This window comes from Meleagris gallopavo, chromosome 2, assembly GCF_000146605.3.
Source record: "Meleagris gallopavo isolate NT-WF06-2002-E0010 breed Aviagen turkey brand Nicholas breeding stock chromosome 2, Turkey_5.1, whole genome shotgun sequence".
Taxonomy (NCBI): Eukaryota; Metazoa; Chordata; class Aves; order Galliformes; family Phasianidae; genus Meleagris; species Meleagris gallopavo.
In genome coordinates, this window is record NC_015012.2 from 76,697,738 (window position 1) to 76,723,913 (window position 26,176).

A 26,176-nucleotide genomic window follows, 5' to 3' on the forward strand; every position below is an offset into this window, starting at 1 on the left:
ATACCATTATTGTATGCTCAGCCATAAGAAAAATAAATATAAATAATAAAATCTGCCAGTTAAAAAGATTTTATTAGCTTTATTGTACAGTGCATTTTTCTGTAATAATCACCTCCCGCTGCAGATGTAATTGTTGAGTATTATTCCTCTGTGGTTCAAATATTGGATACAGTCAGCATTAAAAGTTAGGGACGCAATGTCATAAGAGATGGGTATGATTTTGTTTTATTAGTGGTTGAACATGATGAACAGAAACAATACCAGAGAGAATAACAGATAACAGAAATAATTGTACCAGAGGAGGTTTGGGTTAGACATAAGGAAGAACTTCTTCAATAAGAGAGTGGTCAGACACTGGAATGGCTGCCCAGGGAGGTGGTGGAGTCGCTGTCCTGGCAGTGTTCAAGAGGCGTCTGGATGAGGAGCTGTGAGATATGGTTTAGTGCTTGTGGTAGCAGTGGTAGTGGGAGGACGGTTGGACTAGATGATCTTGCAGGTCGTTTCCAACTTTGTGATTCTATGATTCTATAATGATTTGGGGAAGACAGGAGGAAATTCATACAGCAAACATTGAAGTAAATTGTTTCTGAAGTCTGATTACATAAGGGATAATATGGCCACATTGACTTTCACCTGAATTAGCTGTTAATTTGCATACCTTTAATAGCAGGAACAAGGTGAGTCAGGACAAGTTCTTAGCAGGGGTCAGATGTCACAGCTGTTACAGTGATTCCTGGTGTAAACTAGAGAGCTTTTTTCATTTTATTTTTAAATAGACCGTGTTGCAACACTGTGATAACAATTACATTAGTGCACCTTGCTCTCTCTGGGACAAAAGTATCACCTTTATTACCATTCTATCTGAATGGTTTCAACCTACCTGTGAAGAACTGGGGGGAAGAGGGGGAGGGGGAAGTTTCCATTTTGCTTTTTATTTTTATCATGACCAAAGGAGGCCTGCAGTGTGAGCCTGATGTCCCTGATATGCCTATTTAAGGTAAAATTCAGAACTTGGGCAGGAATTGAGCTATCCAGACAAGCATCAGGAAGGCTAGATTGTTAGTCACAGAGGCTTCAAGTCTGAAATTTGTTCAAAGCCTGTTATTAATACCACTCTTCACAATGCTTCCTGAGGGGGTGGAGGCTGGGAGAAATTTATTTACTGAGCTTGCTGCTGACTAGCTAATCAAGTTTCAAGAAGCATAACCTGGAACCCTTCCAAATTCCCTTTGTTAATTAACCCCAAGTGAACTTTTAGGAGCTACTTAACAGGAAATTTGGAAAAGGACAGGTTTTGGGAGAGCCTCTTTAATAGGAGATGAGGTAGCAGGATGGATATAAGGCCTACAGAATGAATGCAAGGAGGTAAGTTTAAAATAGTTTCAACATTCTCATCTTTGTTGCTGCTTGACATTGCGACATCAGGGTAACAGCAAAAACCTCAATCCCTGAGTAGTTTTCTAGTCATTAACTTAAAGCTGTGTACTTCCTCTAGCACGGCCGCAGGATCCATATAAAAGTTATTTCTCTTTACATCAATGAATCAGGAAGAACACAGCCACAGACCTATAGCACACAAACAATTTTAGGACATGCGGCAAAAAAATCCAACAGACAGTGGCACAAACTGGCCGAACATCTGCCTTGCACTGCTCTCCTCTGCTCTCCATCCCTACCAGTCGTAGCCCTGCTGCTCCTCCCCTCCCTGAAGCTGATAGCAGCTCACGCTGAGCACCGCACCGAGCTGTGCAGCCGATCCCCTCCAGAGAAGGGTAGATTTCACCGGTGTTTAATAATAACATAATGAAAGCGAAACTCGGTTCCTGTTAGGGCAGGCAGCCCCGGCTCCACGCACAGCTGAGGCCGGAGGAGCGCTCCCAGCTCAGGGCCCACCCGGGCGCGGGTCCGCCGGCAGCACCGCGCGCAGCACCTGCAGGCATGGAGCAGCTTGGCTCCCGGGGCATCGCCGCGTCATCTTCCGCACAAAAATGAGCGTGAGGAGGCAGGAGCGCTGTCGCAATTCCTCCCTAGCAGGGATTAGGGAGCAGCCTGTTGCCGGCAGCGCTCGGCATTAGACGCAGCGAGGCGGGGAGCGGCCTCAGCACCGAGGCCTTCTCCTCCCGGAGGGGGCTGGCTGACCGCCCCGGCCGGGGTGCGCCGGTGGGTGACTCAGCGCGGCGCCCGGTGACCCCCGCCTGGCGGCGGCGGTGCCTCGTCGCGGCTCTTCCCCCTCCTTCGCTCCCTCCCCCACTCTCTCTCTCTTTCCCCGCAGGATCATCCCACCCCGACGGGCGGTCACCTCAGCAGGAGGAGTCGCCGCTGCTTCGCCTTCTCTCCCGCAGGACCTGACGGCAGTACGCTTCGCCGCGCCGAGCCCGTCGCCATGCAAGCAGGGAAGGCAGCCGGGAGCCGGGAGGGCGGCAGGCCCCTACAGCTCACCATGAAGAGGGGCTACGAGGTGCTCCGCGACCCGCACCTCAACAAGGTAGGGGTGGGTGCCAGCCCTCTGCCCTCCGCCGCCTGTCTGCGGGCTGGGCCGTGCCGTGCCGGGCGCTTCCCCTCCTATGGAGCCTGTAGCAGGGCTCTGCCGCTCCCCGGGCTCACCCTTCCTCTCTTCGTATTACTCGACGAGGATGCTGGTGGGCTTTCACGTGCGGGTTTGCTGCTCAGCTACCAGCTACAGTGCTTTCCCGCCCCCCATCCACAGCGTCTCGCTCTGCTTCCTTGGGCAGCGTGTGCGGGCCCACGGGTACCGGTGGGCTTTTGTCACGGTGTTTCTGCTGCCAAGTCCAGTGCCCGTTCCCCCGACCTGCATCAGAGGATGCATTCCCCTTTTGGGAGATGCTGTAGCATAGGGAAACCTGTTCATGGCATCTCTCACGCACTTAAGGTATGCTCAGCTTGATAAAGTTTGTAAACATGTGAAATGACTTGGACTAAGAGAAAAGGTGAGTATGCATTTGTACAGTGCTGATATAGCTGTGGTGTTCAAATAACAAATACTTCATTGGCTTGCTGGGCCTTGGATTTGTTGCTAAAATGAAATATGAGGAGGGTCAAAGGTAGGCAGTCAGCCTTGTGTAGCACATGAGACGTTGGTTAAGCCCATAGCCACAGCTTTGTCCTTTTGTGTCAGCTTTACTGCTTGGCTTCTGTTTGTGCTCCGACTGGTACCTCTGCTTTGAGACATATATACAGTCATTTCACTTACTGCCAAGTTGTATGAATTGACAAAAACTGTGTCTTCAGCCTTACCGGTGAGGTTGACTCATCAGTAAAAGCTCCATATATTAGTTGGATGAATGGCGCTTCTGTTAGTGCGGGTGCTTGGATACACAATTTCTTCAGTGGGTGTGTGGTGTCTGTCTGTGCCCTGTGAGGTCAGGTAAAATGGGAACTAACCAAAAGGTGAAAATCCCAGAAAGAACCGACGAGGGGCTGCTTCACTTCGGATTGCTTTTAGCAATTGCAGTGTTCATAGAAAAGATTGATTCAGAATAACCGAGGGCGACTGATTGCTACCTTTTTCCCCTCAAACATCTTTCTCTTGAACTGCATAGCTGCAGATGAGATGCTGAAGATGAAAGCTCATGGTTAACTTCTTGGCTTAGACTTTACTCTTCCACTCCTCTTAGCTGTGTGATGGCACACATGCTGCATAACAGAAAAGCCTGGAGATGTATTCTCCCAGCCACCTTCTCCCAGCTCACAGAGCATTCTGAAAGATGCAGGAAAGGTTGGCTTGCATCTCCGTGCTTGCCTGTGAGGAAAGTCAGGTCCATGGCCAGGAGGAGACAAGCAAGCTGGTTTTGAGATAGGTGATCTTTGGTGGGTATGGATGTATCATATCTTACAAGATGTGGAAGGGCAATGAATTAAAACAACAACTGAGAGCTTAACATGGTTACCTTTCTAATGGTTTGTGATAGTTTGCATGCATAGGAGCTGGTACTCCACGTTCACTTTCAGATGCCAAGGCTGTTAAACAAACATCAGGTTGTATGGAAGTCAATCTGAAGCTGACAAAATACCTCCTTTAATGATTCTAAAGTACAGGACTTGTTTGCAGTTCTGAAGAAGTGCCAGAATTTTTTGCTATCTCATGGGCTCTGCTTAAGGGCTACAATTAGTTGGTATCAGCACTTTTTTTTTCGGTACTGTGCCAGTTCCAATAGTCCTGCTTGCAAACGCTTGGCAAAAGTAGGCAGTGAGCACCAAGCAGTGGTATCTATCTGTGACCTAGAAAAGTAAGACAAGATGCGTGTTCGTTACTACTTGAATCTTGGCTGATATTCCTTGTCTCTCTTCTGTGATAAGAGTAATACTGTACTGTAAATAAAATTCAGTTTTTGCAACTTACATTGCAAAATTCAGCAAGTCAAAGCTGAACATTGAAGAGGTGTTTTCAGGGACTCTTCAGTCACATCCATTGGCCTGGCAAGCAGGTAAAAATAAAACTCAAATGCGCATGCTATGTGCAGAAAGCTGCAGCTTGAGTCCTCGAATAGTATCTCCATTTTATCAAAGAGATTTAAAGAAAAATTTTATGAAGAATCATTTATACTTGGACTTCTTTTAAAAATAGAGGTAAGAGGAAATAAGGAGCATGAGTTTGGATACCTAACAGCACCTAGTGCTCTGCTCATCCAATAATGAAGATGGATCTGTGCATTTGTGGAATTTTATATTTAACCTAAATGGTTGGGATAGGTGAGAAGGAGGAGTATAGGAAGGTCAGGGTAAACATCCAAATTTCTTCTTTTTCCTTTTATTCTACCTTGACAAAATTTCCAGACACAGAAGAGCACACACAACACTGAAATATGTCCTTCACGATTCAGTTTTCAAATCTCTTATTCTTCATGCTATAAAATTCACACACCTACTAACTTAGTGGGCTATGGCTGGATTATTGTTATTATTATTTGATTTGTTTTGTCCAGATAAGAAGCCATTACTTTTTTCTTTTTGATGCATCAAAAATCACATGGGACAGCGGATCTTAGCACACTGAATCAATTACATGAGGATGCACGATTATGTAAGGACACAAGTTTAAGCCTATGAATGATAGTCATGGTTCAGTTTATCGTATATTATTTTTAAACTCTATAGATCTGCAGCATATTTAGAAACATCTTGTAACTTTTTTTCTTGTGCAACTGAACCCTGTGAGTAGGAATTACAAGGAAAGCAAGCAGAGTTGTACTACTTTTCATTGAAAAGAAATGCATTAGGAACTTTTGGCAGCAAGCTATGTGCTCCTTAAATTGATGAGTTACAGCAGTATGACAACAATTGGCTCTTTCCTCCTGTAAATCTTTCATTTATGCTTTACTCAACATGAGGGCTATTTTTAAGCACATAAATCATAAAGACACTTTATGCTAAACTTTTATCTCACATTTAATTTTTTACCCTTAAGTATTCTTTAAACAAGTCAGAGTTTCCCTTAACCTGCTTATTTTCAAAATCTTGATGTGAAGATACGCAAACGTGTATTTTAATTCCAAACTTTTCAAATAGTCTTTATTGGTTGCCAAGTCTAAATGCTTGCTTGATTGAGAAACTGGGCCATTCAGGGACTGCTTTTATATTTCAGCAAAGCAATTCAGTGAGCAGAAAAGAAGTGGTTCTGTTAAATCTAAGTGCTGGGTGGCTCTTTCTCTTCACCAGATAATTCATTTTAACTACTATCCTTTAACTGACCACTGTCATTGCTAACTGTGGCATGCTTGTAAAATGCTAAAATGCTGACCCCTTTTCCTTCTTTTCCTTTATTCAATTTCTACTAAAGTGGTGGAGGATTTCAGAACAGACCATTTGATGGGTCTGCTGAACACCTGGAAGTCCCAGATCTCAGTCCCTCCTGCAATGGCAGTGATGTTTTATCCTTAGCACCTCCTGTAAGTGAGGCACTTGGATTCCAAAGGGTCCTCAACTTACTTTTACTTATTTTAATGTTAATATTAGTTGTTGCTTGGAGTTGACTGTGAGTCTATTGGCTTGCTACTGAAATCACTGTACAATGGCCAATGGAAAAGACCATTTATCCCAGTGTCATATTTCTGACAGTGGCCAAAATGGATCCCTCAGGAAGAGTAAAAGAATGGGGAGATCAGTTCAGTTGAAAGGGATCCTAAAAGCTCATCCAGTCCAACTTATGAAGGAAGACTCTAGTGACATTTTCCCAGAATAATAACTCCAGGCTGAGAGAATGAGCAGTTTATGATAGGATTAGTAAGGTTTCAGTGCTTGGTTTTCCTATTGGGTTACATGAAATGCATGTACTAATTTAATTTTGAAAATATATTAATTTTTTTTTTTTTAATTCAAGTAAAATTATCTGAGTTAAACATTTACTACCTGCTTCACTTCTATGTTTCAGACAGTAGACAAGAATGCTTATGACTATTTTTGTAGGAACTCTTTTATTTACAGTATGTGTGAAAGGGCTTTAGAAAAGATTTCTGTTCTTCATTCCACTTCTTTTATTCCAAGACAGGTTTGTCTGCTTAAGCAATCTTTGATGCAAATACGAGTGACTTCCCATAGCTGCTACTGCACTCTGCATTACTATGCTACAATGTTTGGGCAGGGGAAGCTTGTGGTGATGCAGGTGAGGACATTCTCACTTTCTGAACAGAACAACTTTGTGTGCAAGAGATAACTTTTCTGCTGGGGCATGTGGTGATCTGAGAGCTGTAAAACTGAGACCTGGGGCCATTTTCCTTGCTAACCTTCTGAGGGAGGGAAGATGTCCAATTTCCTAAGTTGTGTATGGGGAGGATGTTCTGTGAAAGAAAAACTGCAGGCTGTTTTAGTCACTTGTTGAAGGCAAGATGCTGTGGAGAAGGGCCTTCCACAGCCCATTCTGTGTCAGGCTTGGTAAGGGCAAGCTCTGTAGAAGTGGATCATTGGATGTAGTGCCACCTCACTTATCCTCTCTTTTGCAGTAGCAAGGTGAATGAAGCAGCCCTGAGGGAGACCAGACTTGTCTGCTAGAGCAAGCATCCAAGCAGGACCAGAGGTGAAAGTTCTCAGGATGAGTATAGAGACTAGAAATAATAAGGCAAACCCCCCGCTAGCATATGAAGTATGTTTTTCCACCATGTCTTCTGCATTGAAGAGTATCTTCTAGAAGGTCAGATAACCCATACAGCTGAGCAGGACAGAGTCCAGCCCTTTTTTCTGGAAACAACTCTGGAAGGAGACAGGTCAATAGATAGTCCTACAGGAAAAGTAAGGAGTTGGTGATTGTAAGGGTACAAAGGGGTCTCGATAATGTGCACATGTGTAAGTAAAATGTGAGTAAAACAAATGATAGAGAAGAGCGTGGATCCAGAGATCTTTCTAAAATCAATTCAAGAATGTGCAGTTTATCTTTTGGGAAAATAGAGGTATTTCAATCAGTTTATTTTTCCATCATATACTATTTTATGGGTACAGTCTGCAGTGCATTTTGCCTTCTGGTGCTTTTTTTTCTGATTAAGTAGGTAAGTTGCACTGGTTAGCATTATATTCCCTTCCTTCATTTGGCTTCTGGTTCTTTGCTTGCATTTATGAAAAAGAATGCTGAGTCAGCACAGCAGGAAGAAAGCTCTGTGACTTGAATTAGAAGCAAATAAAATAAATGAAAAGTTGTTATGTAGCAAGCTATATAAATATAAGCTTCTAGCAACTGGAAGTTGCAAGAAACTGAAAGAGTTGTTTCGCTGTGAAGTTGTTTCAGACATTAAAATTAGTTTTGGTTGTGTAATTTTCTTGTAAACCTCAGTAACTAAAAGCAAATAAATAAACTCAACTCTTTTTCTTGAGACTACTTGAATAGCAACAGTGCTGGCACAGAGCACCATCCAGGCAGGATTTGGGTATTTAAAGCAGATTATATGTGGTTCTCTACAGTAGGTTTTATAGAGAAGCTGGAATGGCATGCAACTTGTGGGTTGTATTTTATTTTATTTTATTTTAATTTCATTGATGGATGCTTAAAATATGATCTGGCTTGATCAGAAATTGTACTTCTATCTAGGTAAAATAAACTGAAAAGAATATGCCTTCTGTGGAAAACACCTCTCAGAGTCCATACGTTCTTATTTTGCACTTTTCCCTTCATGCATTAAATTCTGCTGTATCAGTCACTTGTACCGAACTGTTTCTGGAGAAGACAGAAGTTGAAGCTAGGGCAGACACAAGCTTCTCCTACCCTGCTTCCCTCTCTGAGGAGCTGAGGAAGCGAAATTCATGTGATAGTGATGTTTGTTACTAACCTGTGACCCCAAGTTGAATTGTGCTTGGTGGTTAAGTACTTGTACACGTGCAATCTTTGCTTTTCATGCTTTTCCTTTTCTGACTGCGCAGTGGTTCAGATGTAAGCTGTGTATTTGGTGCATAACTGACTTGTGGCGGTTGATGCTGGGAAGCTGTGCTGAAGGCCTCATTGCTCCACATTCAGATGACTAAGTGGCAGGGGCTGTCTGCTGTCATGCTAGATGTTGTTGATGAAGGTCCAAAAGCATCAATACCAGAGAGCTCTGAGGTCCAGTGTAGCAGGGAGAGTAACATAAAAAATAGGGAAAAGGGTGAGAACAGAAAGAAGAGCGTTGATGGATGAGCAAACCTGTGTGCACAGGATGGTCTGGTCAGCCCCCGTACTTGAAACAAAGAAATTGTATTCTGCAAGCACTGGTAGGAGTTAAACAGTTAGCATGTGCTGGAACCTATTGGGCTTTCTTTTTATTTTGCTACATAGTAGTGTTGGGCACAGTGGAATGCTTTTTAAAAAGACAAGCAAGCTGGTTGCATTCCTTCAGCACAGGTGCAGTGTCAGGGAGGAACAGGCATCTGCTAAGTGACAACTGGTGAATAATAGATACTCATTTGTGTTCATGTATCCATTGTCCTCATTCGATGCTGACTGAGATCTGCCTGTTGAGACAAGTACCTGTGAACTTCTGACCCAGAGATGTGCACACATGCCTGTCAGCTGGGCATGGAACTGAATATGAAGAACTGTATTTTTTTGTGGTGTTGTTACTGTGATATCTCAGCAGTGCTTAGACGTCTCAGGCATCAATAAGTTGAATTGCAAGTGGGTATAAATTAACTTGGATCCCTTCACTTCCGTGAATAGTGGTTTATTTCATCTCAGTGTAACACATGATTTGTGTTTAAAAAGATGGTGATTTGTGAACTCCTTTTAAAAAGACTTTTTCCAGTCAAATTACCAAGGCCATCGTTGAAAGACTCGATCTTACAGCTTCTGAAAATAAAAAAGCATTTCATAACATGTAATAAGTTAGTGGGAATCTTAAGACTGCCTTAAGGGATTGTCAAGATTATGTACATTCAAGACACCTCCAGGAGCCTGAACAACCTTGACATACAGCCTGTGGAATTTGGGTTAGAACATAATCACAAGTGAGGTCACGGCTTTTCACAGTGATGATGCATACGTGTAGGGTGATATATGAGAATGACTAAGGACTTAATTTTGATGCTGGTTTTAGTAGTTTAAAATCAGAATAAATTAATGGTAAAGGGGTGCAAGAGGGGATACTGCTTCAAAACTGACACAAAATGAGCACTGGTGTTTTAATCCTACAATAATCCTCCTTTGCCACTGTTAGAGTCTGAATCCCGTTAAGCTCCTCAGACTTTTAAGACCTAATTCCAAGGAGCCCATCTAGAAGCAAAGTTTGAAATATGGATGTAGTGTGAAAGTTAAATAATTTTTGACTAACCAGATCTTTCTGAGATTATAAAGGCTGTAGTCTAATTTTAAAAATATTAGATAACATCTTTTTAAATAAAATAATGAGGATAACTTTAAACCTTTGTGTGACTTTAGGAGAAAATATGTTGTGGAGGAATCTAAAAAATTTTCTGTTATTAGACAGATCTCCAAATTAATTTTGTATTTGAATTGTGTATTACTTTTTTAAGGAAATTGTTTAATAGAAAACCCCTTAATTGTATTCATAAGAAAACAAGTTTTGGTCTTATCGTAGTTTAAGCTTTGCTAATGTAATGCACTGCATAATACAGGAAGCAAAAATCCTGACTTAGTAGAAGGTGAAGGTCACAGGGCACCCTGGAGAGAATTCTTGCAAGCTTTCTGTTGAAATCAGTCTCTGTAGTTTACTTGAATACTATTCCCTAGTCCTGTGTGAAATACAACGCTGCTTGAGGTTGTTTACGATGCAGAGGAAGTGCAGAATAAATGCTTTATAAATGCATAAACTATACACAATATAGAACTGGAAAGAAAAAAAAAAACAGAACATAGTACTTGTCTACTGATTTGAATACTTAGGACTTTTGGAAATATGTCAGGACATAATTGTCTGGCATAAAAGTTCAGAATGCAAGTTCGTCACTGTTTAGGTCTTAATATAAAAGCATAGGGCAGCAATGCATTTTACCTTTGCATGTTTATGCTTTGCTTACTCTATTGTTAAAGTAGCAACAGTTGCGTGTTTCTAGCTTAGGAAAAAAACCTGATTTTTTCTCCAATAATTAAGTTAGTATTAAAACAGAAGTCACTCTTCTGCATTTTTCCTCACCTTTCCATAACATAAATACCCCTATAAGTGATATGAAAAATTACAAAGACATTTTGTTCAATAAAACTTAGTTTAAATACACTGAGTCTTCAGTTCTGAGTTTGTATTTTAGATCAATCTATCTTGTTAATGGATAGCATGTACCTTACTATGAAGTTTAAATGATTTTGGCGTCTGGTTCAGGCTGAGATATCTCAGATTAGCTTTCTTTCCCTTGTCCCCATTGAGTGATACATTATCAAGTTTGCTTCTGGAATGGAGATATGATAGTATTGTACCTGTGCCTTTCAAGAGCAGAAAATAATTGTTATGAAGTACATAATTCCCTTTCCTACAAATATAATTTTGGTTTTCACTAATGACATCTAAAAAGTCTTTGCCTTAAGTCTTTACTGGAGACAAGATCACATTTGTGACAACAAAGTACATTATAATGTTTTCAGTAATAGCCTTTATCTGACTTATTGGATTTCTTTCTGCAGGTATCTGACCTTAGAAAGCAGATTTGTATGTGGAGATATGCTTACAAAATAGGAGTAAAACCTCTTTATATAAATAGTACAAATGAGCTCTGTTATTACAGATAGAAGTCAAAATGTGAGAACATTGCAGAGCTAAATTAAAATGAATACCTGAGTCTGTGAAGCACTGGAACTTGATTTTATTTGGCTTGAATCTATTGAATTACTGTGCAGTGTTATTTTGGAGGATGTGGGCAGGAGAGACACACCTGCCACAGAAAGCCTATCTATAGGTACATAGGTAGTTTTATAAAGGTATTACGGTGCTCTTGCATCTTTCTTCCTTACACACACTTCTCTGCTCTGAAAACTACTAGTTAATAAATTCAGGTTACATACCTTTGAGGATTAGATTTATCAACTACATTGTTTTCTCTAAGCAGAGGCTGGATAAGGCCTTCCTCTTGCTTGTGTGATAGGGGACTTGAATGTTAGTTTATTTATTAGGTCATTCAAGGGTCAGATATAGAAATAAGGAATGCCAATTATATTAACTTGATAATTCTGAAACGCTTTTCACTTTGTTTACAGCACATAAATTCTGTCTTAGGTTTAGAACTCTGCTGTGGAGAAATAAAATATGTTGACTAGATGAGAATATTCAGTGTGTTTGTATAAACAGGTATCAAGAAAGGTAACTTACATGCAAACTGTTGTTTTTTTCTGCTTTGAAGGTAGCTTTCACCACACACCCTCAGCAGCTACTTGAAAACAACATTTTATCTAAACTCAGGAAAAGCAGGAGATCTCATTTTGCATTTCACCAGAGAAACTTAATCAGTCCAACTTAGACTTGTAGCCACTGGCATGGGGTTAACCAGCAAAACAAGTGTCCTAGGTCAGGAGCCAGCCTGAAACTAGATCCCCTGCTCTTCTGCCATCCTGGAGAGAAAAGCCCTCTGCCTCCTGAAGTAAAGGGATAAACTTAAAATGGAACAATTTAAAAAAAAAACAAAAACAAACAAACAAAAAAAACCCTCACCCTTCTGAGATTTAATTCTTACCCACACATGCACACACAAATACACAAAAGTAAGATAAAGAGAGAAACTCTTTGAACTAAGGCAATTTCCTAAACTTCCTATTCACACACAGATTCTGTCTTCTGGACCTAAGGTTACTGAGTCCTCCAATTATTTTCCTGCACTAAAGATGTAGAAGGTAAACATGGGCAAGAAGAGAAGATGAATATGGGGAAAAAGGACAATTTATTTGTCACAGTGTTCCACTAGCAGTTCAAAGAGTGTGACCAACTGTCACCCTTTCTGGTTTACTTCGAGATGTATTTCAAAAACTTTTAATTTAAATTTCAGGATTATTAATGAATATGGGCGCACACTTTTCCCACCCCTTTCATGAGATCTACTTCTGCAAGAGAGACAAAATATTTCAGTAAGTTGGGCGCTGAACTGGAAACTAGGTCAATAATTTTGCTTTCTCATCTGTAAAAGGAAGCAGCATTTGAGAATTTTTCAGAATGAAAAGCAGTGTAAACTATTAGATATTGTGAGGTGAATCTTGTATTTCAGTGATCTTCTTCCTGGGAGTTCTACTGTTGTTCCATCTTACCTTCTCATGCTATTGTAGGAGAAATTTTTCTTTTGTCCCAGCCTCACATAGCACATGCAAATGCCATGCTTCATTCTAACTGTTAATGTCTTATGACTAAGTGTGTCTAATCTATATAGTTCTGATATATTTTGTCCATATCCTTCTACCTACTGCCATATTGCAATTACAATTAGAGAGTGTGTTAGTGGATGTACAGCCTCCTGTCCATGCAGTTTCCTAGATCCATGGAAATCCATTTAATAGGATCACAGAGTATGGCCAGTGTTGAATGCTGGGAGGGAGAAGGCAGATCTGAATAGGCAGGAACAAATGATCCATCTGTGTAGCTAAACCTGCTCCTGGCGTCGGGCCAGGCTGTGCCACATACGGATTAGTTCCAATTAGATGAAGCAGTAGCTGACCCTTGGCTGCCTTCTCTGAGCCTTCTGGTCCTGGGCAATGCTGGTAAGTGTCACATCCATTCCAACTAAGTGGAAGAAGAGGAGAGAAAGTATTCAGTATTGATGTGCTGAATGCCTGAAGAAGCACAGATCAATACAGGCAAAACCTTCAGTTAATGACTAGTTGGTAGTTTTTAATTCAGCGGAAATTCATTCCTTCAGGAAGGTAGAATTTGTGATTCTAGGACTTAAATACATGTGATTATGTGAATGAAAGCTGTCTTTCTAAGGGTATATTTAGTGAAGACTTTGCTAGATATTGAATGGGCCAGGTGATACAAATTTGAAAAGAACTCTTTTCCCATGCTTTGGATTCCTATGCTGACTACCTAAAAAAAAAAAAATGTCTTGCATTGAAAATGTCAAAATGCTGAATAAAGCTTCTGCCATATTTTGTGTAGTGGGAGGTTGCTGTTGCTGGCAAAGACATCTTTTCTATTTTTCTTTTCTGAAACATGATGATACAATGCATGTGTGTCCTCTAAAGTACAGGAGCTGCACTTTCTTTTTATATGTTTTGTTAGAGCATTCTCATTTTGCTTCTTTAAATAGCTAGCAAAATAACTTGATCAAGGTCTAACAACTAGAAAACTGGATTCATTTTTGTGTCAAAATTTTGAATTCTGTTATGGGTTTTCAAAAGTGATGAGAAGGGTGAAGCTTCTACATAGACAGCAAAGCAATAAGGCAATGGTTACTCATATGGCTGTAGGAAACCAAGGCTGGACCTGCTACATAGTCTGCTTTGCATTCTGTGAATCTGTTATCCATAGCAAATCTTGTCACTGAAGGATAGATTTTGATAATCTCATTTAGGAGCTGTGGGTGTTGAAGTCTAAGTACTGATGTGAGAAGTCCAACTCAGTTTGAAGGTGGTGAGACTAACGCTGGTTTTCCTACTTCTCTTCTTTTTCTGTTGACAATATGTGTTATAGGCAAATGATTTTTGCATTGCAGTGCCTAATACATGTCTGTGTGAGCTCAACCTGTTCTGAGACATGATGTGAAGAGAGCCTCAGCCTATCAATCACATGTTCTGCCATTCTACCTTATGCCTGGAAATCAGTAGTTAAAGGCAAGTTAGCAAAGGAGAGGTATTGTCAAATGTGACATATGGGACAGAAATAATCTAATCACAACAGCACGTCCTGGGTTTTAAAAGAGTACCTTCTAATCAAAATTAAACCTCCTCCATGCTAAGGAACTTGCGAAGAGTGTCATTTATTTTTATGAGCTTTTGGTGTGATTTAAACTCCCCATTTTATTCTACAATCTGGCATTTTATCTGTCTATTAAGTTCTGTCAAATCATGTTAGTTTAATTTTGTGGAAGAATTGTTTGTGTGTGTTTATTGCACTGTAGTTGGCCTATCTCAATAAGCTTTTCCAATGCTTTGGCTCAGAATCAGCTGGCTTACACAGATGTGTGAAACTAACTTGAGTGTGCCTTCAGGTTTTTTCCCCTGCTTGTCTCAGAGTAATATCAGCAACAATAATAACACAAACCATTTGATATGAGAGCACCTGGCATTCCTGAACAGAAAGTGTGTGTGTTATTTTTCTGGATAATTTTTTTTTTTAAACAATGACTCTAGTTCTAAAAACTATAATGCCTCTTGAAATGATGCTTTGATGCAGCCTCTGATCATTGTAATGTCCCTATACTGACCTAACAACAGTTAAAAGGCAGCCCTTTTCTTGCCTCTACCCATGGCTGCCCCCCCTGCAGATGTCATCTGCGGTCTCAATGAGTGTGTGTGCATTACCTTTTCCAGGTCACTAGCAGAGATGTTACACAGAACAGATCTCATTACAGACTCCTGCAGTACTCCACTTCTAATGGCCACCAAGTGCATGGAATGAAACTAGACTAGATGGAGTTTGGTAGGGCATGTGGGTGTTCACTCCTTTTACTTTTGAGTGCCTGTGAAAATCATATTCCACTGCACTGAAGTTTTGCTGAATGTCCATACTACTTCCAAAAAGGTTTGAAGCAATTCCCGTGGCACTGACTCATCTTCCTTGTTGTGATCTCGGCCTGCACAATCTCTTTGGAGCTCTATATCCTCAATCACCTCAGTGAATGGAAAAGAAACTCATCTTCTCTAGCTAGTTATTGTGCTTGCAAGAGATAGGAATGAATGTAGAAGTCGTAACACTTTGTTAATGATTTTAAAAATATATATAAATTGGACCTGCACTTGACCTAATCAATTGTAATAACATAGAAATAACACAAAAAGTTTTGGTTGTTCAGAACCTCTACTGACCAGGAACCTCTTTTTAGGGAGAAAGCCAAAATCTGTTGCTGTTAGTCCTCTTAGGCTGTTTTTTCAATTTGCAGTTTGTTTTGAGCCATTTGTAATTCTTTATGACTGAATAATTCAGAATAATTTAATTATATTATTCTTGCTTATGTTAACCTGTCAGTGGAAATATAACAAGTTCACCATAAAAAAGAATGTGACGTTTTTCTCATCTGAATTCTGTTGAAGGGAAAAACAGAGCACATGCAGTACTCCATGCTCATATTAAGAATAGTTTTTAATCCAATTTCTTATATCTTAATTAATGTGCTTACCCACACAGATTTGCAAATTTTAAGCAAGTAATAAACACTCTGTCCTCTGACCTGCAGTTTCAATAGTAATTAGTGTTAATCTGTCAACCAGATGACCAGAGTATATAATTGCAAGGATTTCTTAGAACAATCTAAAGATCAGAATTCTTACTGCATTACATTTCTGGGGGGTGAGTTAGATTTTTTTTTTTATCTTTTTGTGTTTGTTTCATTTTTTGATGGGAATGGAGAGATTTAAGCATTTTTGTTTGTTTGCTTTTTAATTTTGGGTTAACTGTAGTCTGAATGGCTATCTACAACCGGGACATACTGGTGGACTCCTGGGACATATTTTTTATTAGTTCAAAACAGTTGAGTTCAAATACTTTGAGACTAATCCGTAATAGAAACCAGTTACAGTGAGTGGAGACAGTGAAGAAAATTGATTTGAAAGTGAGCATCCTGTTACAAAAAAAAAAAAAAAGTGTGTTCAACCTATATAAATAACTGAAGAAACACTTTATGCACTCTTTCACCAAGAAAAATGATTCACAGGATGTTGTAAGTGTTGCTCTGAAAGTAATGCTTCCTATTTAATTCGATGAAAGCTACATCAGACACGAAGAGCACAACAGCACTATTTGATAGAACAAATTCTCAGCTACAAAACACTGTTTCAACATGATCACCATCATTAGGTGAGGTTTTTTGCTGGTGATGGTCAAGAGCATGCATGCTGAGCTCATAAAAATCTGCACCAGTGGAGGTGACCTACTGTCTCACAGCTGCTAGGATGGTGTTGTTGCTAGAATTACATTGCCCATGCAGTCCATCTTTCACCAGACTGAACAGATGGAAGTCAGAAGGTGCCAAATCTGGACTATACAGTAGGTGAGGTAGGACAGTCAAGACTGGCATTGTGCTCAATGGGCTTCAAACTGATCTGACTGCAGCGTGTTACAAGAAAATGGTTATATTCTCTGACTTTACTCCAGAATTTTGAGTCTTCAGCTTAGTCAGTGTCATGTTGTAATGGTCAGAGTTGATAGTTTCTTCAGGTCGTAGAAAATCCAGAAGGATTACCCCTTTTCTGTCTCAAAAACCAGTTCACAACACTTTAGCCACCAAGGCCTGTCTCTTGAGCTTTTTCTTGAATAGGGAATTCAGATGTCACTCCATGGACTCTGATTCTGCTTCATTGTGGTGACGTCACGTCTTGTTGCTGGTAATAATGTGATTGTGAAAACTATCACCTCCAGCTTTGTATTGATTCACTAAGACTTGACAAACTTGCCTACATAGTACTATTCCTATGTGAACATTCAAGGGACCAACCTGGCACAAACTTTGCAATATTCCAATGTTATCTCCATAATTTACAACACACTGAATCCAATATTAATCTCTGTATATGGTTCTTTGGTCATAATCTGCCAATTCATGCAGATCAGCTGATCAAGACCTCTTCATTTTTTAGTGTGACACCTGTGCATAGCCATCTGCAATGTAACTTGTCTTTCACACTGCTGTCACCACTCACTGCACTCACGTCTGTTATTTGGTCTCTGTAGAGCAAGGATCAGTGGGTGCAATTTTTTCCACATAGAGTAATTCAGTTACACACCTTTGCTTCATAAACACTTCTGCTACAATCTGTCATGCAGAAACCAAATGTGAAGGAATATTGGTGGGAAGGTTCATCTTCTTCTGCCATACTGCCAACATCTGCCTCTGTAGTTATGGGCCTAAAGGAGTCGTTGCTTTCAGAACAGTCCTTCTGTGTTATACCTTAAATTCACATATACAATAGCCTTCCTGAGGTTTCCACTTCAAATAGAATTTCATTTGATTGTCGGACCTGAAATATGGAGGCTCATAGTTGGTACTGATTTACTCTTTTATTTTACCCTTTAGCAAACATTCATAACAGAGAAACGTGCGTTTTCTCTGTAAATAAATAAGATCGGTGAGATTAGACATGCAACAAAAGGCATGCAGCACTTTCCTAGGGGTATTCTGTTTATTCCTTACACTTATAATGTGTATTGAGGTAGAAATATGTTGTTTGTAGAATATAGTAGTGTAAGAACTATTTTAAAAAGGTATGGAGTAGCCTATGTACAAATGTTTCTTTCCATTTACACATAGGAAAATCCTTCTCAGTTTGTTGGATATGAAGGCCAGGTCACGTTCTTCGTAGGCCGTCAAAATATTTCATGTTCTGAGTCTGACTGCTGAAAATATTTCTGCTACACTTGGTTTGCCTGTGTTTTAAAAATCAAGTGTGGTTCAATGCGTAGTCACACTGAATCCTGACATTGAATGACTGGCTTAGAGTTCGGTGGGGCCAGTTCCTGTGTTTTTTTTCAGCTTCAAGAAGAGCAGAGTTGGCAATTCTCTTCTGTTTCCTTCCTGATTTTTTTTTTTTTTTGTATGCAATTTGTATTAAACCTTTAGTAAGCATATTTTGAACTCCATTTCCTTGGTTCTTATCTAATCACTTTGAATGGATAATGCTTGGGTCAAGTGTGTTTTTGGATGTTTACTCCAAATATAAGAATAAAAAAAAACAACAACAAAAAAAGAGCTTTTATGGAGCAGGTAACATGCAGTCAGAAGACTGTTAGTATTGTTGGATGGCTGCTGCTTTGTTCCTGTGTAATGTCTTAGTTAAGTATTAATTTGTATGAAAAATTAAAAGGAATAATTTAATTAACTGTGTTTAGGCCCTTAAGTTACTAGCATCATCTTACAAAGTCTCTCTTGCTGTTGTTTAATGCTGAGTAGGATGCAAACAGTGGAATTCAAACTAATGTTCATATGGGGCAGATTCCCTCTACCTCATCTGTTTCTGAATGGCTACGAGGATGCAAATCATTTTGCTGCTCCTCATGCTGGCAGGAAGATAGATATCGAAATTCCCTAATTCCATTGGCTATGAAAGAAGTTTTCAGCTCTTCCTGTTATACATGTTTCTATGCTCACATTCAAGGCACAAACCCCTCAAAACACATTAATCATAGAATCATAGCTTGTTTAGGTACTGTGTGGAAATGGAAAGCAAAGAATCAGCTTTTTAGGTAAAGCATCTTCTGATATCCTATAAGAAAAACCACGGGGCAACTTTTCCATGAATTCTCCTAGAAGCTATTGGAAAACAACATGATAGTGTTTTTACCCATTTTACTTCATTGCATCATACGTCATTTATGTGATGTATGCCTTGATTTTTTTTACAGGTCACTGATGTGTGTGTACGTAGGAGCAAACTCCTTACACGGTTTTAAAAAAAAGAACTTTTATATGACTATCACCTGGAAAATTGTTTTTTGGATGGCAATCTAAATCTTTCTGATCATAGACCATAGGGTTGTTTGTGTTGGGAGGGGGCAATTAAAGGTCATCTAGTTCAACACCCATGATAAACAGGGATGCCTTCATCTAGATCCCGTTGCTCAGAGCCCGGTTCGGCCTGACCTTGACTGTCAATGATGGCTTGACAAAAATAAAAAGGTTAATTTGCAAAATATAGAAGGGATCTGAATTGGAATTTTGAGGCAGACTTTGAGGGCAACGCAAAATAGGTATAGTATACCTTGGCATTACTAGTATGTCATAGCCTGGGAGGATTCCAGAAAGTTTTCTTATTGCAAAAGTAGGTATGTTTTCTCTTAATTTTTTATCAGATAATGTTGATAAAGTGCATGCAAGAATCACTTCATTCGAGGAACTGGAAAACTTCAAGTTTTGTAAACATATTCTGCTTGGAAGGTATCCTGACTGCTTATTCCTTCCCGTTCCCTGCTTCAGAAATGACTTGTATGACCTTGCTATCTACTTTGGCTCAGTAAAGGAAATAACACACCACTTTTAATTTCAGTCAGGGTGCTATATTAACCTGGATTATATATTAGTTTCCATTTCATTGAGTACAAAACTGTTTTTGACCACATTGAAACAGTTCTCAGTGTGCGCATGTTTTTAAAGGACCACTTGAACATGCTGTTCAACAGAAACAAGCTACATTGACCAAAATTATTCAACCAAGCGTACTTATTTTATGACAACAATGTTCAGAGTTGCTCTTGCAGGCTGTGTGAGGGCTGAGCTGTGACTATGCACAGGGCTGCTGCAGGGCTCTGCTGCTGCAAGTGTACCTGCAAGAGGAATTTGCTGAGCAGTTGAGCTTTGCTACTGTCCTAAAAGATTTGAACTGATCTACCAAAGCATGCATCTGCTGGCATGAACTTCAGCCTTGCTGCTCACGTAGTTGTTTGGCCAGACTTTGTTTTTTCCTCCCCAAAACTGTCTCTATTGCGTTAATGTAGGCTGATCCTGTGCTGGATGGCTCTGCTTCACTGGTCAACTACTAGTGATCACTTTTCAGAGTATGCGTAGATGTCTCCTCTCTCTCTCCCTGTTACAGAAACTTTTTACCATCTGCAGTGTTAGTTTTTTTTCATTTTTTAGTAATCTGATTCTGAATTACTGTTCTATATGCCACAGAAAATGATTCCTTCTGGAATTCATCTTTTCAGTGCACATTAGAAATGTATTAATCAGATCATAAACACATCGGAGAGGATTGTTGAACTGCAAAAAATCCACCTGCTGAGCAATAGAATATATATCTATAAATATATATATTTATATTTTGATGATCCTCATGAAATCGATGCGTTTAAAAGTTGCAGTATTGTGTATTTGTTGTTTGTTTGTTTCTATGTAAGAAATGTTCAAGGTGAACCCTCCAGCAATGTCTTTCTTGAAAAGTTTGTACTTCAGATTGTTTCTAAACTGCCAAGTAGTGTAGGATGAGTAAACACACTAGAAATAATGGGGAAAAAAATATGTCTGTCTGTAATTATCTGGGCTAAGCTGAAGGAAAAAAAAAATCACAGTATTCTATGATCTAACTTAGAAACAATATTAACTGTGTTTAGGACAGTCCAAAGGAAAAAGAGATGATTCTCTCTCAGCCACTAGTTTTACATGTCAATTTTAATATAAGCCATTGACAAGATGAGTTTGTTAATTAGAAAAATGAAGTTGACTTCATCTTTTCATAATGTTGTCTGAAAAGTTCTCACCAGCGGATGCTACTGTAAAAATGACCTTAAAAAGAAGTTCAGTTCAAGTGAAAGAAAAGTTGCCACATTAGCAGATACTTATTATGTTTCCTTTTGTTGCAGAGTATTCACCCCTTTCACAGAAAAACAAATGAGCTGCTAGATTCTGTCCAGAAAATGATGTGGTGAGAAGAGGAAGCTATTGTTTGAACCTCTTACTCATTTTCCAAGATGAAAATGTGAAAATAAATGCTTCCAGCTCTCTTAGGAGAAATATTTCTGCATCTTTTTTGTTTGCTTTTTTCAAAGATCCTTTCACTTTCTAAAAGCCTATATTTAGGGGGAAAAAAAGGTCAAAACCCAAAAGATCCTGACAAGAACCACAGGGAGTAGCGGTGAAAGGGAACACAGACAAAGTTCAGGAGAGATAAGGAGACAAAACAGGAAAAGCTTACACAGAAATTGCAGATTGCCCCTTTTCTCATTTAGTATCACAGAAACTGTATGGTAAAATACTTATCTGGCGGCTACGCAGATTTTGGGCAACTGAAGGAACACTGAAAATGCAAAATAAAACATCAGACAGAGCTTAGAGCTGGCATTCTAAATGGACTCTGAAGTAATTCTGTTTTCAAAGATGAAAATACAAATAGCCCAAAAATGGCAAGGCTGCTGAAGGGAGAACTGGTAGTGAAAGAAAAAAGAAGCTTCAGCACTTTCGTGTGGTTTCTAACTGAAAAAAATGTTACACTAGATGATGATCTGGATGAGACTCTCACCTGGGTGTTGCAGGGGAATATCTTACCTGTGACTTGTTCTGAATTCTGCTTGTGTGAGGGGAGATGTAGGAACAATATTGAGAGATGCTTTCTTCTGACCAATTCTTCCATGCTCTACTTAAACTCAAGTTTTCTTCTTCTTCTTGGGAAGTAGACCAAAGCTACTCTTCCTTCACTTAATGAGGGAAGCTTAGACCTCTCTAAGGTGATTAGAACTTGCTAAGGTGAACAATATAGTATCTTTATTATTAAGCTGTGTGGTGAAAAAGACTGTGTTATCAGAAAGCTTGAAGACTGTGTGTGCACTGGAAAGAAGGGCTGGTTGGAAGTACGTGAAATTCCTCAAAAGCAAGTGCACAACCATGCATTTAGGTGGAGTAAGGCCATGAGTATATAGGCTGGGAAAGAAGTAGAGAAAAAACTGCTCTGTAGATAAAGATCTGGTGAAGTAAAAGATGAGTTACCAGTGTGCTTCTGCAGTAGAGAAAGCTAACTGCAATCTAGGCTGGATAGACAAGCTGGAATGTGAGAAATCCCAATGGATATGAAATAAAAAATATCACCATATGATCAAGCTGCCTGCAGAGGGTTGGAATCTGCATCCTCAGTCTCATCTGGAGATGTCCCTAGTCCTATAGCAGGTGAGCCAGGAAACCTCTGGAAGTCTTGTCTCATCTGCATGATTCTGTTTTATTTATGGTTGACATGAACTATATGAATAAAATAAAGGCTTAGATTTAATGCTAGCTAGGTTACAATGTTTTCTTCCCTTGAAATAATGACTAGTTATCCTTTTCCCTCCAACTAAAACAGAACAAAACAAAAAGTTTATCAAAAACTAACTTAAATATCTAAGAATTGGTTAAACTATAGGATATGCATTTCCTGGCTTTGATTTTAAGCATGAGAATGCAGTACAATAGATGATCTGATTCTCTTTAATTCAGCTCAAGTGCCATCTATGCACAAGGTTAGATGCTACAAGGGGAAATCAACCCCAGAAACCCCATTTTTCTCTTTGTTGCCCTGCCTTTCTTCATCTGTCCCAGTAGTGTATTTCAGTCTGTTTTCATAAGTATAATCTAAAGACTAGTTTAAGGTTGTTTCATGAATGGTCTTATGGCTCTCATGTACATTTTATCAACTTGAGGACAAAAAGTTTTTCTAAATCAAACAGCTTAGAAATTAAACTTATAATTACTTTCCTGTGGAGTTAAGCTAACGGGAAAATGTGACCATTCATTCTGAGCACAAAGTTATAGTAATTTTGAGTTCATGTTAGAGAGGGAAAAAAGATTTAAATATTTTTTCAGTTAACTTATGCCTGTTCTTTAAGGAAGAAGAATGGTTTTCTTCTTAAAACTGTCTTTTGTTAGCAGGTGGGCTTTTTGCCAGCCAATTCTCAAAAAAGCTTGGAATGTATTTTGGTGGTTTCCTCTATTTAGAAGGAAAAAGTGGAAAAATTGATCAAGAAACATAGAAACCAGATCCTCCCTATCTCCAGTGGTAATTACCTATCAAATATTGCTAACCTAAGCAGATACTACCAATTGCTGCTCTGTCATTTCATTATCCAGTCTGTTGGTTTTGTGGGGGTGATAGAGAGAAGGAGGGGTCTAATGTTACTTGGATACTGTTTTATCCAAGTTGACTGCAGTATTATTTATGGAATTGACAAATCCATTTCTGTATTTTAAAAGTCCTGATCTCAAATCATACTTCTAAAATGAACACAAATTTTATTCATTACGAAAATTCTGGAAAGAAAAGAGCAGAAAGAAAAAAGCTTTTTTTTTTTAACGAAAAATATCAAATGTTGACTTTTATAGTACTTACGTGTATATCTATCTGAAGAGAAGGTCATGACAAGATTCCTAATTGTTTAGGTGGAAGTTTTGCTTGAATGAGCTAGAAAGTGTGCTGAAGTCCTTCAGATATTGTTCATCTGAAATAAACCAACAAAAACTTTAGTTTTTAAAGAATGTGAATTTCCTGTAAAATATAATTCTTCTTAGAAGGAGCTAAGTTGACTGCTTTTTAATTTTTATATGGACAGATTTTCTTAATAGTGTAATTAAAGCAAAGAATGAAAAGGCATTAAAACTTGGCACAATTATGAATAAATTTCAAATTCCAGGAAAGGAAATGGGAAGGGAAAGGACAGTACTATGAGAGCCCACCCAGAAGGTTCTGGTAACCTGCTTTTAGATAACAGTGACTTAGCTGACACTGACACATTAAAAATGACAGATGATAGATCTACAGTATTGTCAAGGTAATAATCCAGAGAAAACTGTGGATCTTCATTATTTTGCACTCTAAAATATTGCAATTTACTTTTGTTTTTTTTGTAGCAGTTGTTTTTTCTTTGGTAAAGTCTATGGTAGAATCATCTAGTTCATCAGGAATATATCTTTGTATACAACAGGGTAAATGTTGTGGATTCTGTGTACATGAATACAGAATTTTTTAATTTGGCTTGTTTTTGGGGTTTTGTATGTACCTTTTTCAATTTGTGCCCCTACTTGAAAAAAATATAAAAAGTTAGTAATGTTTCAGTGCTGCTTAGCTCATTTTATGACATGTGGGAGAAATTAGAGAATCTAGCAGGGTTTTTTTTTTAATTGTTTTCTGTAAGTATTACTAATAATAGACTCAATTAAGCCTTTAAACAAAAGCATTCATTTTGCAGAGGACTACTAAATAGTTCCGGTTGAACGCAGTAATTTAAACATTCCAACTTTAATAACTTGCCAAGCTAGGAGATACTTTCCCAGGGGATAACATGTTTTGAGTACCTGCTTTGTATAGGACATTCTCACACCCCTTCTAAATTTGTGATTTGTAATTCCTTCTGAAGGCCAACAGGGATTTGTATTTTGTATATTTGTAGGGAAATGCAGCGTGTGAAAACTGGTTCTGAGGTGCCTTTTGTGGAAAGCTTTTCCCAAGATGATAGATCAGAAATGCTGCCTTTGGACATGAAGCCAGTAGATTGCTTTATGCTTTGGGCCATCAGACTGGTGCCTCAAGACCATGTGGTGGAGAAGCAGCCTGGAAGGTTGCATGTAATTATGAAATGAAATGAGTATACGAACAGTTCTTCTGTCAAGATGCATGAAAGGAGTTTGAAGATGCTGATATTGGTTTAAATTTAAAATTTAGGTTATAGTTACTGGAGGGAGCAAGTAGCCAAGGCCATTAATTCCAGATTAGTGAATGCATATGTCAAGGTGGAATTGATACAACCACTCATTCTTTGGGTAACAGGCTCTCAGCACTGCTGGAGAGCCTTGCCTCATTCTCCAGTGCAGTGCCTATCTCCTCCACTACAGAGGCTGCCCTTCTCTACTAAGGAAAGGAAAAGTTTTACTTTTTGCAGTGTGAGTCAAGCCTTTCTTCTTGGCATAACTAAGAAGCAAAGAGAAAAGATGCTTTACATGTATGTATATGGTGCATTAAATAGTTTGTGGCAACTCAAAGCTCTTGACACAATTGCTTGCAGCTTTTCAGTCTTCTGAGCTCATTCTCTTCAGTCTTTGCTTTTGCATTCACGCCTTGATGTTTCCATGCACAAGTTGGATTTGCTCCATGTTGTTCGTAATTCATACCTGTGAGCTCTGTTTCACTAAGATATCAATAGAAAATATATCCTGTAAATGTTTTACTTGCTTAGTTTGCTTTTCCTTCTCCATCTGCTTGGGCCTTCTGCTGAACTGTTCCACTCCCATTACTTTCTATCACAGCATTTAACTTTTCTTCTGCGCTCCCTCTCTGCTCAACTTTCTGTGGTGCTGCTCCAGCAGCTCTCACCAGCTCCTTTTTGTGCCTTTCCTGTTTTTATTCTTTCCTAGAAATGTCTGTAGTTCCTGTGAGAGGCAAATGGACAGAACCATGTTGGGGCTGTGCCTCAGGAAGGCCAGTGACTGTCATATTCAGGCTTCCTGTGAACAGCGAGAAGTGTTTTTTTCCTATAGGAAAACCAGTTTTTCTTATGAATCTTGTAAATGGATTTCTAAAGTTCTATCTGTGTAAATCACATTTCCTCCTAGAAAAATAAGCTGCTGTTGGAAAATTTTGCTTATTAAAGCTTTGACATATGGTCTTATTTTGAGTTCCAGTACTGATGAAAGAAATCTGTTCTAAGGACTGTGCTGAGAGAATCATAATTGACATGTACCAGTCCAGTACCAAAAACTGCTTTGAAACCAGCCCTTTTGGAGCAAAAATAACCAGAGCAACCTCTCTAGAAAACTACCGGGCTCATTTAGAAGATTTTCAGACCCTCCTCTTGCAGAAAATAGTGGTAGGTTTGCTAAAACTCGGAACAATGGGGAAATAATAAAATATTTTTAGTTTACTGTTAGGCTTCAGATACCAATTCATCAGGAATAATTGTGCAGATTTGAAAGCTTTTATATGTTCTTGTGACACAGTCTCTGTAATAGTTTCTGCAGTATTATTGCAGTACAGGTTGCCAAGATGCAGACAACCACTGTGAATTTGGCCCACTATTCCATTTAAAATTTCTGTCATAAGCTGTTTAAAATTCCAAAAAAGATGTCTTAGTTGACTGAAGCTAAATAGCAGCCTGATGTGCTTGTTAAAATACTTATGGCTCAATGTGTTCTGTCATTTGAGTTAAGGAATTGAATATCTTGCTGTTTAATT

At 39.1% G+C, this 26,176-nt stretch overlaps 1 protein-coding gene across 2 annotated transcripts in view; it reads left to right on the top strand.

The window, feature by feature from the left end:
• Positions 1 to 1,849: 1,849 nt before the first annotated feature.
• Positions 1,850 to 26,176, top strand: part of ME1 (malic enzyme 1) — a 157,136-nt gene continuing 132,809 nt past the window's right edge. Inside the window, exons 1-2 of one of the 2 annotated variants that reach the window (XM_010707673.3) lie at positions 1,850 to 2,160; positions 2,273 to 2,485. In XM_010707673.3, coding sequence (XP_010705975.1) covers positions 2,384 to 2,485 — 102 coding nt within the window. In that variant the 5' untranslated portion in view covers positions 1,850 to 2,160; positions 2,273 to 2,383. 2 annotated transcript variants of the gene reach the window in all.